The sequence below is a fragment of the Nicotiana attenuata genome, chromosome 7, assembly GCF_001879085.1.
Source record: "Nicotiana attenuata strain UT chromosome 7, NIATTr2, whole genome shotgun sequence".
NCBI lineage: Eukaryota > Viridiplantae > Streptophyta > Magnoliopsida > Solanales > Solanaceae > Nicotiana > Nicotiana attenuata.
Genome location: NC_031995.1, coordinates 10,189,304 through 10,204,493, shown reverse-complemented (window position 1 = coordinate 10,204,493; position 15,190 = coordinate 10,189,304). Strand labels below are relative to the sequence as shown.

The window sequence follows — 15,190 nt, the reverse complement described above, 5'->3', positions numbered from 1 at the left end:
TCCCACAAATCTTGACGATTCGCCAAAATTTTTAGCATTGTGGCTGTGCTTCAAAATTAGGGCGATAGCCAGGATGGCTTCCCAAAATTTTGACCAGCATACTTCAAAATTCTGCTCGGAGGCTATTTTTTCGAGACTTGTTTTAACGGGATCAAAATTTAAACAATGGTCCTAAAATATCCATCTAGCACAATTTATTAGAGAAAAATTGTTCCCAAAAAAAATATAGTGAATAAAAGGACGACCGATATCTCGAGACTTTCAGTAATGACATTGAAAAGTGAAATCAGAAACAATAAAAAAACTAAAACATAAAAGAAAGAAGAAAGGGTAAGAAAATATTTTTCAGCTTTAAATATTTGACATTTTTCTTGCTTTACCACATTCCTCCTTTTCCACAAACTAAAAAATCAGTGAATTCTCATACTTTCTTCCTACTAGATTAAATATCACCAATTAGTTAAAAAAATTAAGATTAAATGTGATACGGGAGGTAAATATAATTTCAAAAAATATTGGGGACACATTCTCTATTAAGTAACAAATTGTGGGCAAATGTTTATATTCAAGAAATCAAATCATCCCCTTTCGTTCCCGAAATGGGTACCCTGCATTTGCAGCTCAAACACTGAAGTCCACCTTCAATCATTTAGGAAAAAGCAAAAAGATTTCTCTTTTCATACAAGGTTAGTTTCCCCTCAATGAAATCTCAACTGAGTAACTCAAGAAAATTCTTAAAATGAAGTGTCTAAAACATTTTCGTAAATTTTCAACCTTTCTTGATTTACCCAAAAATACCCACCAAAGAAAAAAATTGGACCCAATTCCATTGCCTCACAGAACAATTTCTGAACCAAAAGGCCAAGATCTTGATTTTGTTAATGTAGCTCATAGTCACCTTATACATTCTGATTGGTCTAAGCTTGAGAATTTAGCTTCTGGTTTAACCCCATTTAGAGTAAAGCACATTTTATTGAAAACTCAGAAAGATTATGTTTTGTCCCTTGAATTCTTCAATTGGGTTGAGGTTAAAAACCCTAATTCAAATACCCTTGAGAATCATTCCATTGTTCTTCATGTTCTTACTAAGAATAAGAAGTTTAAATCAGCTGAATCAATTTTGAGGAAGCTTCTTAAATCAGGTTGTGTTGAATTTCCTGCTAAATTATTTGAAGCTATACTGTTATCGTATCGAATGAGTGATTCTTCGCCGCGTGTTTTTGACTCATTGTTTAAGTGTCATGCTCATTTGAAGAAGTTTAGGAATGCTAGTGATACATTTTGTAGTATGAAGCAGTATGGTTTTGTTCCTACTGTTGAGTCTTGCAATGCTTTTATGAGCTCATTGCTTAGTTTGGATAGGACAGATGTTGTATTGGGTTTTTATAAGGAGATGCGTCGTTCAAGGATTTCGCCTAATGTTTATACCTTTAATATGGTTATGAGTGCTTTTTGCAAATTGGGAAAACTAGAAAAGGCTGTTGAGGTTTTAAGGGAAATGGAGAACATAAGCTTGAAACCGACTGTTGTGTCTTATAATACTTTGATTGCTGGACACTGTAACCGTGGCCTCTTGAGTGTTGCGTTGAAACTTAAGAGCGCGATGGAGAAGAATGGGGTATGTCCTGATAGTGTTACTTATAATGCTCTTATTCACGGTTTATGTAAGGAAGGGAAATTACATGAAGCGAACAAACTTTTTAGCGAGATGAAGAGAATCGGTGTGGCTCCTAATGTTGTCACGTATAATACATTGATAAATGCATATAGCCAGGTTGGTAATTCTGAAATGGGAAGTCGGCTTTTTGAGGAGATGGCGAACAATGGATTGAAGGGTGATATATTGACTTACAATGCATTGATTTTGGGACTGTCCAAAGAGGGAAAGACAAAGAAAGCTGCATTTTTGGTCAAAGAACTTGATAAGGCAAACTTGGTTCCTAATTCCTCTACTTTCTCTGCTTTGATTAGTGGACAGTGTGCAAGAAGGAATCCCGACCGTGCCTTTCAACTCTATAAAAGCATGGTCAGAGGTGGTTGTCACCCGAATAAGCCAACTTTGACTCTATTAACGTCCACCTTCGTCAAGAATGAGGATTATGATGGAGCATTGGAAGTCTTGAAAGAGATGTTAGAAAGATCTATTACCCCTGATTTGGGTATGTTAACCGAAATATGCAACTCACTTCTCATATGCGGCAGAGAAGGAACGATCATAAAACTATTACAAGAAATAGAAGCTAGACGCCTCATCCCTGAAGGTTTTGATAAAGCAACAATAATTAGTTCTATGGACTGAAGATAGAATGTAAAGTTTTTACAAGAAATAGAAGCTAGACACCTCATTGCCAAAGGTTTTGTTATGGCAACAATGATTAGTTCTACGAGAAGATAGAATGTAAGTTGTACAAAACTTTGTTCTCATTATTCCTAAGCATCTGTAACTTACCCTTAAATTCTAAAAAAAAAAAAATCAATTGCTTGGGTACCAATGTGCTTTTCCTTCATGAGCAAAATTGTTTGCCATATCAGATAATTGAAGCTTGTTTTTTCAAAGATTACTATCAGCTGTTAAATAATGCCGTACTTCTGAGATGTTACCTGGATAATGAACATCTTATGGAGAGTTGGGATATCTCTATGAGTCAATCTTGGTGTTTTCAAAGACATACAAAGTGTTAAGCTTCACAACTCATTTTATCTCCTGGCTCATGTCCAGAAAATATTTGATATTGACATATTGTTGTCTTCAGGGGCGGAGCTAGCAGAGTTATACTGGTTCGGCCGAAGCCAGTAGCTTTCGTTCAAATCCTGTATTTATCGTAAGAAATCCATTGAATATGTACAAATTACTAATTTAAAACCCAGTAACTTAAAAGAACTAGAATCTTGAACCCATGAGTTTCAAATCCTGGCTCTGCCTTTGGTTGTTCTTGATTTCCACTTGCATTATGTAGCAGCTTCCTTTTATTTCCTTTAGCAGTCTTGAATTGTAAATTTGTTATAGCAAACTGCAAATTTGGTTTCAGTATATTCAGGGGCGGATCTATATAGAGCCGAGGGGGTGCGCCGCCTCCCGCAGTCCTCGGTCGAAACTCAGTGTATATATCTATATATGTGGATGAAATATCTTAGATATAATAAAATGGCACCCTAATGAACAAAACTGTCACTGGGTGCCAATGGTAAAGTTTCTAAAATTTCTCTAGGAGGCGGGAGTTCGACTCTGGCCAGCACCTCAATATTTTTTTTTGGAACTTTGGTTAGTACATTTGGACAATTAATGGAGGTGTCAGATGTTCACTTATTTTGTTTTTATTTATTCTTTGTTTTACTTTATTAATTCTTTTTACCTTTTTATTTATTTAATGTTGTTTGACTTATTTATTGTGCTTTCCTTTGAGTACATTCAAATAACAAGGCTCCCTTATTTTTCCAAAATCGTTTCCCACCCAAAAGCCTCCCCAGCTACGGTGTTGCTGCCCAAACTGATTAGGGTAGTAATTTGCTAATTGAAAGATATTTCCAAGTGCTAGTAGATGAAAGAGGTGGCTGTCTTTTATTTTTTTCATGTAGAAACAACTTTATGATATTGGTATTACTGCTGGAAATTTTATGATGTGCGCTAAGTTGTCATAATTTTTTTTTCGTTTGTTATATTTGTCTGTACAAACTGAAATGTTGAATAACCCGAATCAAAATCCAAAGTTGATCAAAATGAACATTTACCCTTTTTGGACTGTATAAATAATAATACATCTACGTACAAAATAATATAGCACCCGCAACCTTCAAATCCTAGATCCGCCTCTGAGTATATTCCATTCCTTTACCATTCTTCTGCCAGCTTTTAACCAGATGAACTCTGAGCTTGACTCTCTTAGTCTATACAAGAACCAGGAAACATCTCCCATTCCCAGTATTCAGCATTTCTCTAGTATTTTGAGCCTCCTCCTATATTTTTCTTATCCTCAACTATTTGCGCATTTATAAATAGTGCAAATTTGATTACCACAACGTTTGTCAAGTGCAGGAGAATTTCGATCAAGACTTGCCTTCTGAACTCAAATTTGTTTATAAATCTTTTGAGGTGTTTTTGTAATTGGAGTATTTCAATATTACTCCCTCTGTTCTGTTTAAAGAGAATATTGCATATTTTTATGTTTCAATATGCTTTTAAAAGGGTTCAATATGCTTTTATAGTCGCAAAAATGTCATGATTTGCTTATGATCCCAAGTTTCAAAAAAAATTCTAGCTCCGTGGTTAGTCAAGCACCATTACATAAAATAAAGCGGATGGAGTAATTATTTTATTAAATATAACTGACTAAGGGGAAAAAGGGAGAAATTTAAAAATAGCCAGATTTACAACTGGTCATTCAAAAATAGCCCAATTTCAAAAGTAATCGAAATTTAGCCACTTTTTATGTAAAGATAAATCTGAGCGAAAACACTGTTCAAAACCCGGAAAAATACTCCAGTATATTATGCTGGAGTTCCAGCATAAGTATACTTGAACTCCAGCATATTATACTGGAGTTCCAGGATAGTATGCTGGAACTCCAGCATAATATGATGGAGTTCCAGCATAAGTACACTAGAACTCCAGCATAATATACTGGAGTTCCAGCAAGTATATTGGTCCAGTATAATATACTGGAGTTTGGAGCACCAGTGCTCCAGTCTCCAGTATATTATACTGGAGCCAGCAAAGTATACCGGTCCAGCATAATATGTTGGAGTTCATACACAAGCACACCGAACTTCAGTATATTATGCTGGACCGGTCTCTATTGTAGCAAAACGGTGGCTATTTTTCATTGACTTGGTAAACGCTGGCTATTTTTGATTGACCAGTCCGAAAACTGGCTATACCGTGCTATTTTTACGGGAAAAAAATGTACATTTGAGTCTTTACTACATTGTTATTTGTAAATATTTAATTAATACTCCTTTTTTTTTTTAACTGTAATCATGAAACTTAATGTATGATTTAGTACAAAATATTTGAATCTAAATAATTTTTGAGATCATCTCATGTATTTGGCCAAAATCTCATGTAAGTCAATTATAGCATGCAAGAACACCAAAAAATGATTAGAATTTCTTAACTTCCATTCAGTTATGTATTCAGGGTTTTTTTTTTAATGAGTAAAAATTTTCTTAATTTATTTAGAAACAAACTAAATAATCTATTTTATATCACATGAGTAATTAAGATACAGTCAAATTTTCTTTTAACAATAGCATGTTTCTTTGAATGCTTAGGTAGGGGTGTTCGTTGGTCGGTACGGTACGGTATTTAAACATTTCGGTTCGGTGTTTTCGGTATTCGATTTCTTAAAATGCTATATACCAATACCGTATCTAATTAAATTCGGTACGGTTCGGTTTTTCTCCTTTCGGTTTCGGTTTATTCGGTTCGGTAACTTCGTTATTCGGTTTGAATACTAACTAGTGCATAGAGTCAAAATTTTTAATTAAAGCACTTAAAAGTACAAAACTAAAAACGTTTGTTGACAAAGTTTTGTCCAAAACCAGCAAATATCAACCCAGAGAGAGAAAATTATACATAAAGGAATAAATTTGGTAATTAGAAATGTCTTGTTACTTACTTAGAGTTAATTGATGAACTTATAAAATAAAGGAAAGTAAAAATTTTGATTTTTTATATTTATGTTATTATCCATAATATGTGTATTGTGTAATATAATACATATTTCGGTACGGTATCGGTATTTTATTTTCAAATACCAAATACCATACCTAATACCAAATTATTTTTAAAACTTAAACCAAATACCATACCGAATACCAAAATTCGAATACCAAATATCAATTTTTTTGATTTCGGTACGGTAATTCGGTATTTACCAAATTATGCACAGCCCTATGCTTAGGCCCATGCTTTACTAGTTAACTCATAAGAGTTGATCTTGATTTCTATCTCTATATGCGAGGATACAATAAAATTTGAAAGATATTGAAGGAGAGAAAGTTATCAAATTTCTAAAAATGGAAATTCTCAAATAATTTGTTTGGATGGTTGTGAGTTGTTGTATTGTATCGTATTGTTACTTTAGGTACAATATTTGTTTTGATTGTTACTTAAATTTTATTATATTTTATGGTTAAATCCGTTGTTACGTAATGACGATGTTTACCTCGAAAAATGTAAGTAACAATTAAATATGATTTGTGGTTTTAAAGATATGTGATTTATTCCAATACTAGTGAATGTACGAATAATATTAAGTTTAAGTAAGAAGAATTGATGAACCAAACCAGTGTTGTTAGAGCAATAAGGGCCTCGAGCTCGATTATCTCAGGGGCCTCAAGGTGAGCTAAGAACAATGAAGTATGAACAATAAAGCTGAAGAACAATTGTTGAGCACGGTAAACAAGAAAAGTAGAGTGAAATGTTCTATTGTAGAGAATGGATGTCTTTACAAATGATAGAGGTCCCCTTTATATAGGAGGGGAAAACCCTTATTACAGTACATTTTCAATTACGGTAAAAAATTCTATTGGTACAGTTGTATAACGACCTAGTATGGACTTGTACTATTTCGTGCAAATCTTATCCTATTATTCATGCCCCGATCCACGTGTCCTTAAGAAATTTCCGCTCTTTCTTGAGTGTCTTCGAGATTGTACTGCCCTCGAGACAGATCATGATGGGTCCTCGATTTGCTTCTCGTGGTGCGCTCATCAAGGCCTGGCTTGATTCTTACTTCGAGCTTCCAGAACTCGGACTCGGAGTGTAATCCAACCTTAGAAATCGAGCTCTCCGATTTCTACCGTATACAGATAGTCCCCGCGTTTCTTAGAATAAGATGATAAGAAACGATTTGAACCTCGATTTTCCTGAGCCACTCGTGACGACGTCACACCCGTGACGTAGGCACTTGAAGTGATCGGAAATGTCATGTCAGCGTGCTTCCCCAAAACGTCAAATACGCTTCAGCCTTTGTCGGCCACTTGCGCCGCCGATTCCGTCGCCGGCTTTCTATAAATAAGAGGTTACTTGGCCGAACAAAAACTACACTTATTCCTTCTTCATCTACTTTTAGTCCTTTCCCTTCTCTACCTCTTCCTCTAATCACCTATCTCCATGGTTCAAATCTGTGGCCACAAGTCACATGGCAGCGACTTTACCAGTTACACCAAGGCTTCCTTTTTCAAAGCTTCCACTCGAGACAACGAGAGAAAGGCACCGAATCCCTCCCGTATCAGAAGATATGCGAACTTTACATTGCTGCTCATCTCTCTTAACTTCAACGTGGTGTGGCGCTTCATTCCTTTTGCTTTCCATGGAATGAGGTGGAACTATTATCTACTAACTTTTGCATCCCACACTGGAACAGAGTTCCAAGGATGAACACTCTTGGATTGTTGCTCGTGCATCTTGCAACCCCTTTTGGTTTTTTTGTTCTTTCTTAATGTATTGTGGCCCAAAACTTCAACGGAATGTTCAGTCTCGGTTGCTGGAGATATAATTACATCTATCGAGGGCCTTCTTCCCTATATAAACGTTTCCAAAGATTTGAAATGGTGCCCCCGAGAAGAGGATTTCCGAAGACGATGCTCTCGAGGACGTGGTTTTAAAAGTGGATTAGGTTCTTTGGCTTTGCTTTTTGCTTCTTTGTTCCTGTGTAAGTATCCTTTGTGGGTGCCGTAGCTATACTTTGTAAACGTTCCTTGGAAGTATAAAAGGATCCTTGTATAACTTTCGGTCCATGCTGAATTTTATTCTATCTTTATTCATAAAAGACTCGATTATATGGTTTCAATGGTTAGCCCAAATATCGAGCTCAGGACATAATAAACCCTTAGGTTTTTAATTGATCAATATAATACCCCTCGAGGTTCTTCGTTAATCCTCGAACTGAGCTTAAATGTGAACTCGGAACATCGTGAATCCCGAGCCCGAGTTAGGCAAGAGCGAGATCTCGAAATGAAGTTAATCCTTAGATCTTTTTGTAGTCCCCGAGTGAGAAATTTCTCTAACTCGGGTAGCCCTTGGGCCTTGTAGTATTTGCTCGAACTTGTAATAAGGATAGCCCTTAGGCCTTTTCATAGTTCTTCGAGCGAGAAACTCCTCAAACTCGGATAGCCCTTTAGTAATCGAATGGATAATCTGCTCGAACTCGACTTATAGGCTGCCCTTTAAGATTTTTGATGAATTAATCCTTGATGCCTTGGTCCTGATGTCAATATCGTGACATCAGCGGTTGAAGCGACTGAAAAGTTGCTTTTTGTGCGATTCCCAAAATTATTAATTGGAGGCGGCTGACCGTCGGCCTTTTGGCTTCCCCAGCACGCTTAAATGACCTCTATAAATAGACAAATTTCACAACCTTAACAACTTTATTCTCATATTGTTCTCAAAGTCTCATTAGCCTTTTTCAACTTCCTTGAACTCTCCCTTCTCTTCACTATCAACACTCCTCATTTTCTTGGATCCTCCGCATTGCGATAGCTAAAACCTCTAAACCGGTTTTCCAAAAAGAGAAAGCTTCTTCATCTTCTCGATCGGCCAGAGTAAACCGGTAATGCACCCTCGTATTGAAGAGTGCATCCCCCGCCATGTGAAATAACATTCGATTTCAAAATCGAGAAACCTGCATCGACACCAGGCCGATGCGAGCCCATGTCTCGATATGTTTGTTTGGTGACCGAGGCCGAGCTCGGGAAGGTGAAGGAGGATTGCAAGTGGGATAATAAAGAAATAGTGATTCCTTCCTCTGAGGAGGACATTACTACATACAAAGCGGGGTACTTGAGCGTATATACCTACCCATTTACATTGGGTCCTGCAATTCCTGCTCAAGGTCCCATAAATCCAGTTATTCTTGACTTTTGCCAACGATACCGAGTGACGCTTGGCCAGATCTACCCCTCCTTCTGGAGAATCGTTTACTTAATCAGGTTCTTTTTGAGCCAAGTTGAGGGGATGTCTTTTACCCTCGATCGTCTGATCAGACCGTACAGTCCCCGACTTTATCGTGTGGGTTTGATAAAATTGCAACGCCGATCCTTAAAATCCCTCTTCTCTAGTATCGACGAGGACAAAGACCGTGGATGGATGAGTCGATTTGTCCGAGTCAGGACCTCCGATCTGATTCCTGCTGATTGGATGCCGTTCCCTGAAGAGTGGAACATGAAACGTGAGTGCGTAGCAGGCTTATACCCTGCTTTCTTTTCTTTTCCCGGCTTTATATTTTTCATTGGTCTAACCCCTTTATGATGGTGTAGCCGCTACTTGGTTTCCTGGTGAGGTCCCGGACCTCGAGGGCTGGGTCCGAAAGCTGGCCTCCGCTCGTCTTATTCGGAGCGTTGCTGGAGAGATCTGGCCAAGGGTCTCTGGGAGGCCAAAAACCATGGTGAGTTTTCTTGTACTTCTGCCATGGGATACTTACCTCGGTTTCATGTAGGTCTTGGACGATGTTGATTTGCGGCCGGCCCCGGATGATGAAGAAGAAGTTCCGAAGTCTCCTAAAGAAAGAAAGAGAAAAAAAGAATCGCCCGTCAATCCCCCGAAGCCTAAGAAAAGCGTGGCTCGAAGGTCCAAGGTTGATACGGTGGCCTTATCTCCGAAAATGGTCCAACGCCTTTGAGATCAGGAGGAAGAAGAAGATGACGACTGCCTATTAGTGGCCCGTGAAAGAAGAAATGTCGGTGCTTCGAAGTCCGTCAAGCCGGTGAAGGCCGATGCGGCACATTCCAGAATCGAAGAAATCTCCGAGGGGAGTTCAAATAAAGCCCCCGAGCCCACCTCGCCTAGGACGCCATCTGGAGGGTGAGGCCGAACGGCCCAGTCCCGAGCCTCTTCAAAATAAAGAGAACGCCCCAAGTGTATCATTTGGGGTAATCAGTGTAGATGATTCACCTCTTGGCCCTGAGTTCTCCGATGGGCAAATCCGAGATGCTCAGAATATGAGGTCTTCTAAAGTGGAGGCAAGCCATGAAGGACATGACATCTTTCGATAATGCCTTGCAGGGCTTGAAGATGGCCCCGACCCAGACGTTTCTTTCATTTTCGATGAGGCTCGTAGACTCTTCAAACAAGTGAGTTTCCTGTTTGCTATGCCTGCGCATGTGCTTTTGCTGTTTCTGAATCCATTTTTCCTCTTTTTTTCATGAAGGTCGCGGTGCTCACAAAAAGGCATTTTCCAAGTCTTGCACCGATCTTGCTCGATGTGAGGCTGAGCTTAAAAAGATCTCGAAAGAGAGGGATGATCTTAAAATCCTCTATGTTAAGAAAGAGGTGGAGATCAGCGATCTTCGAGTTGAATTGACACAGGCTTGCCAAGGACGGGTCGAGTATGTTGAGAAGGTAATATAGCCTTTAAGGACCTGTTATGAACTTGCTTGTCTTGTCGTCTAATACCTTTAATTTTGCAGTTTTATCAGAAGGCCGACTTGGTGGCGCAGCTTCAGGAGGAGCTTAAAATGAAAGAGGCCGAGACCTTGGGGTGGAGGCAAAGCATGGATAATCTCGCCTCCGAGAAGGAAACTCTTCGAGAAGAGCTAGCTTCCCTCGAACGTCAGTTCCAAAGTGTGAAGGAGGAGAGCCTAGCTCGAGGCCGCGACATCAAGGAGCTTAAAGCTAAATCCGCTACTGAGTTGGCTAAGGCCAGATCTGACGCTGAGGCAATTATATCTTCGTACCGAGCCGATGCCGAAGCAGCTAATTCTCGGGCAAAGGAGCTCTTCTGCAGCAGAAGTCAAGTTATCGAATTCACTTGACCATGCTAGGCGTCAATCTCGGAGGATAACCCTCGAGGAGGTGCATGCTATCGGCTTCGATCTCTCAGCCGATATTGAAAAGGCGAAGATTTTGGAAGAAGAGGCTGCCGATCTGCTTTCTGACGAGGATGATTCAGCCAGTGGCTCCGAGAGTAGGGGAGATGAAGGTGAGGTCTTTGAGGATGAGGATTTTGAATAAGCGGCTCCCGAGGATGCGACTGCCGAAGATGTGACTCCGAAGCAGTTTTAGGTTTCCTTGTTTTGTTTTTGCGTAGGTATCCCTTGTGAAAACATCCCCTGTAACCATCTTTTGGAAATATAATAGGAACTCTTCATCTCATTTCCGACTTGTACTGGATTTCATACTGTTTTGATTTATGCAATGCCTCTTTTGCATAACTTGAACGATTGGCCCTGAAAGGGGCTTGCGCTTGGGATATAATAAACCCTTAGATCCTTGTTGGTAGAAATAGTTATCATTGAGCTAAGTTTAAATCGATCCGACCTAAGCTCAGGATACCGTGACTCTTGAGTCTGGGTTGAGTGAGAACGGAGTCTCGTATAATACGTTTTTGGCCCGCTTAGGCTCTTATATATCGGCCATTAGGCTCTTTAAGTTGGCCCTTGGGCTCTTATATATCGGCCCTTAGGCTCTTTAAGTTGGGCTGATTCGGCCCCTTAGAATGGCTATATAATTTTTTTCCTCATTTTAGCTTAAAAGACTTAGTGAAATTTTAATTATGCCTTGGCATGTGTTTTTTTGCACCCGTAGGTTTTTTCGAAGGTTTGACATATCGGAACCTTATTAGTAATTTGTTTGTATAAACATAATCGAATACCTCTTGAGGTATTCCCGAAGGCCGACGTTATCGAAGCCCTTGGATTTTTCGAGGGCTGAATTTATCGAAGCCCTTTATATTTTGCTTTTGCCGAGGGTAGCTTGATTTAACCGATTTTTACGAAGTGTTTGAAGGCCTTTAATTTATAGTGGAAGCCAGACATCTCCGAGCTGCATTATTTGTCCGTAGCCTTTATAGGACCGTAGTCTTTAGTATGGCCATAGCCTTTATATGACTGCAGTCTTTAGTATGGCCGTAGCCTTTGTTTCGAGGGGGTGCCTCTTTGAGGTCTTATTAATCCGAATTTCCGATGACTCAGGTGTACTGACTGTCGATGACAGTCCCCGAGTATTCGGGGTGCTTCTATGCTTTGGCTCTTAAGTCGTTTCCCGTAGGATGTAGAGTTCGTGTAATAATAGACTTCTTTGAAAAACCAAGTGTTTTTTATATTAACAAATTTGATACATATGTACATGCTTTGTTGTCGGGGCTTGACTACTGTATGGACACGGTTCATCTGACCGTTTGGCCCATTACAAAGTTTTCCTACCGAGGTTCTCTTAGGTATGAAGTATTTTCTTTGAAAATATAACCTCCGAGGGTGATGCCCCCCAGTATTTGATAATTGTGATTTTAACACATTTTATGCCCATACTTGCCTATGCTTTATGTGTGAATTGTCATAAAATAGACCCAAAATGCTTACAAAGTGCGCTTGATTGCAGGTTTGAGCGACAAGATGACGAAAGTCAAAAATCAGCTTGAAACGGAGTGAAACCTGCTCAAGTGTCAAAAATCATTGAAGTAGGGACAAAAGGACCTAGCGCGGACCGCACTGATTTGCTGCGCGGCCGCGCTAGGAGATTCAGAGAGCATCCATTTCAGGGGTTTCCATGCGGGGTCAGCGCTCTTTTCTACGCGGTCAGCGTTGGTGTCCACGCGGTCGCGCTTCATTGTTGTGCAGTCCGCGCCCATTAGCCTGCGCGGCCGCGCTACCTCTTTTGTGCGGTCCGCATCCCCATCTTCAGTAGTGAATGATCGAAGGCCGAGACCCCTACGCGGCCGCGCTGCATTTCTGCGCGGTCCGCGCCAGCCCCGCAGGGGTATTTTTGTCCAGTTTTTCTGGCATAGTTAAATAGAATATTTTATTATTTCTAGGTCAAGTTTTAGATATCAGATAGCAGCAGCACTCGTGAGACTCAAGTTTTCGCCTATTTTGGGCATTTTCATCTTGTTTTATCGTGGATTCTTGTAGATTAACATTTTAGTTAATTAATATGTTGATTTTATCTACTACTTCTTCAATTTCTGTTGCTATTATGGCTAGCTAAACCCATTAGCTAGGGTTGTGGCTCAACCCTAGTGTGGGTAATTAATGGGTGTGATTGTTTAATGCTTGAATGATGTTGGGTGTTTGATATTTGGGTTAATTTTATATTTTAACTAGGATTTGGTGGTTGCAAACACTAAGTCTAGCTTAGTGAGTCTTGACTCTTCTTGAGAAAGAGTGTCTATGACTCCAAAATTAACCCAACAAGGAATTGGGATGGACCCATGAGAATGGTAGTCCCAATTAACGGGTAAAACCTCGAGAGAGTAATTACCCAACTTGAACCATAAGTTGCTTGGCTTGTTAGCCTACCCAATTGGTCTCGAGAGAGTCAATTGGGCAAAATCACTCTTTCTACCGAGAGGTGTGAGAGTGAGTGCAATCGTGCAACGGTTATAGCATAAGCCCCATAATCATCATTTTTGTATTAGGAATCTCTACCCGTTAGTTGACCACCTAGGTAAATGCCACGACCCTAGTGCCTTTCTCTATCTTGCATACAACCTAGAATTACTATCTTAGCATAATTTAGTTATAATTAGTAGTTGTTAAATTGTAGTTGATAATCATAAAAACCCAAAAATGATAGAAGATCAATTAGAAGCAAACACGCATTCTAGGCTAAGCAAATATCCAACTCCCAATCTAGCTCCCTGTGGAAATTGACCCCCGATACCACTATTGGATAAAAGTATTAGNACTATTGGATAAAGTATTACGCGCCCACTCTTCCTAAGGTTGAGTCCGTTGCGCGATAATCACTTTTTGGCACCGTTGCCGGGGAGCTTACGGTGTTGACTATTTGTGTAGCTAGTTTTGTGTTTTGCTTCTCTTTCCTTCTTTTTACTAACTTTATTTGTGTTGATCCATCAGGTGCACATGGCTCTAAACAGAAATGACCATCTTGGCAATGCCTTGGCGGGGGAGGAGGTTGAAGATGTTGAGCAAGATGAGCTTCCGGTACCTCAAGTACCACGGAGAGGTAGAAATGCCAATGCTAATGTACATGACAACAATCCTATTCCAGACCCTCCTCCGCCACCGCCAAGAGCGGTCCCAAGAGTTCTTCCTAATCAAGGGTACGCGAGTGCCATCATTCCTCCCCGAATCCGGGCAAGGAACTTTCAAATCACAAATTTTATGTTGACCTTGCTCGAGCAAAGGGGATATTTTACGGGCGCCTCCGACCAAAATGCATACAAGCACTTGAAGGGGTTCGTAGATACTTGTTGGGGCAGCAAACAAACAAACGTGTCAGAGGATGCGTTGATATTGAGGCTTTTCCCGTTTTCTCTTCGGGGCAAAGCGTTGGACTAGTTAGAAAGGCTACCAAATCATTCTATCACCACATGGGATGAATTAGCGGACAAATTTATTGCCAAGTTCTTTTCTCCAAGTCATATGGCGGCTCTTCGGGACGAGATTCTAGCCTTTAAGCAAATGCCAACGGAGCCGTTGTATGAGATCTGGGAGCGATATAGAACAATGGTGAAGGAATGCCCTAACAACGACATGACTGAGGCGATGATCCAACAGACTTTATATAGGGGCATCAACACCACAAATCAATGCATTGTGAACCAATTGGCCGGTGGGAACTTTATGAAACTTTCTTACCAAGAGGCATGTGATGTACTTGATGAAATGGCGGACACCTCTTCGGCATGGCAAAGCCGAGCGAATGTACCCCAAGGTGACCCCACGGTCATCCATTTGCATAAGGAGTTGAGTGATCACGGCCAAGCTATTGCCGAACTTACAACAACAATGAATCAGTTGGCGAAGGCGCAATTGCAACAAGTACAAAACCCGCGCCAAGTCAATGCAATGGAGAATGTTTCTATGCTAAAAAGGAGGCAAAGAGGGCAACAACAACCTCAAGGTAGCGGTGACCAATTTGACAACAACAACGATGGTGGTGGATATTCGAATGAGTGTTTTGATGATCAAAGTGAGGAGTGCCAATATGTCAATAACTACCAAGGAAATAGAGGAAATCAAGGAAATCAACAATGGCGCCCCCAAGGCAATTGGGGCAATCAACAAGGAGGCGGCAATTGGAACAACAATAATCAACAACAGGGTGGCAACAATTGGAACAATGGCAATCAAAACAACAATTGGGGTAATCAAGGCAATAACCAAGGCAATTGGAATGGGAACAACAACAATTGGAACAACAACAATGGCAATCAAGGAGGGTGGAATAATGGTGGTAGGGGGCAAGGCTTTCAAAGGCCCCCCATGTTCCAACAACCAAACAATCCAC

At 40.1% G+C, this 15,190-nt stretch overlaps 1 protein-coding gene across 1 annotated transcript; it reads left to right on the top strand.

The window, feature by feature from the left end:
• On the top strand, positions 584-3,039 carry LOC109228679 (pentatricopeptide repeat-containing protein At4g26680, mitochondrial). Its single transcript, XM_019393841.1, has 2 exons — positions 584-2,398; positions 2,754-3,039. Exon 1 carries the CDS (start codon positions 740-742, stop codon positions 2,297-2,299), a length of 1,560 nt encoding a protein of 519 aa, XP_019249386.1. The 5' UTR covers positions 584-739; the 3' UTR covers positions 2,300-2,398; positions 2,754-3,039.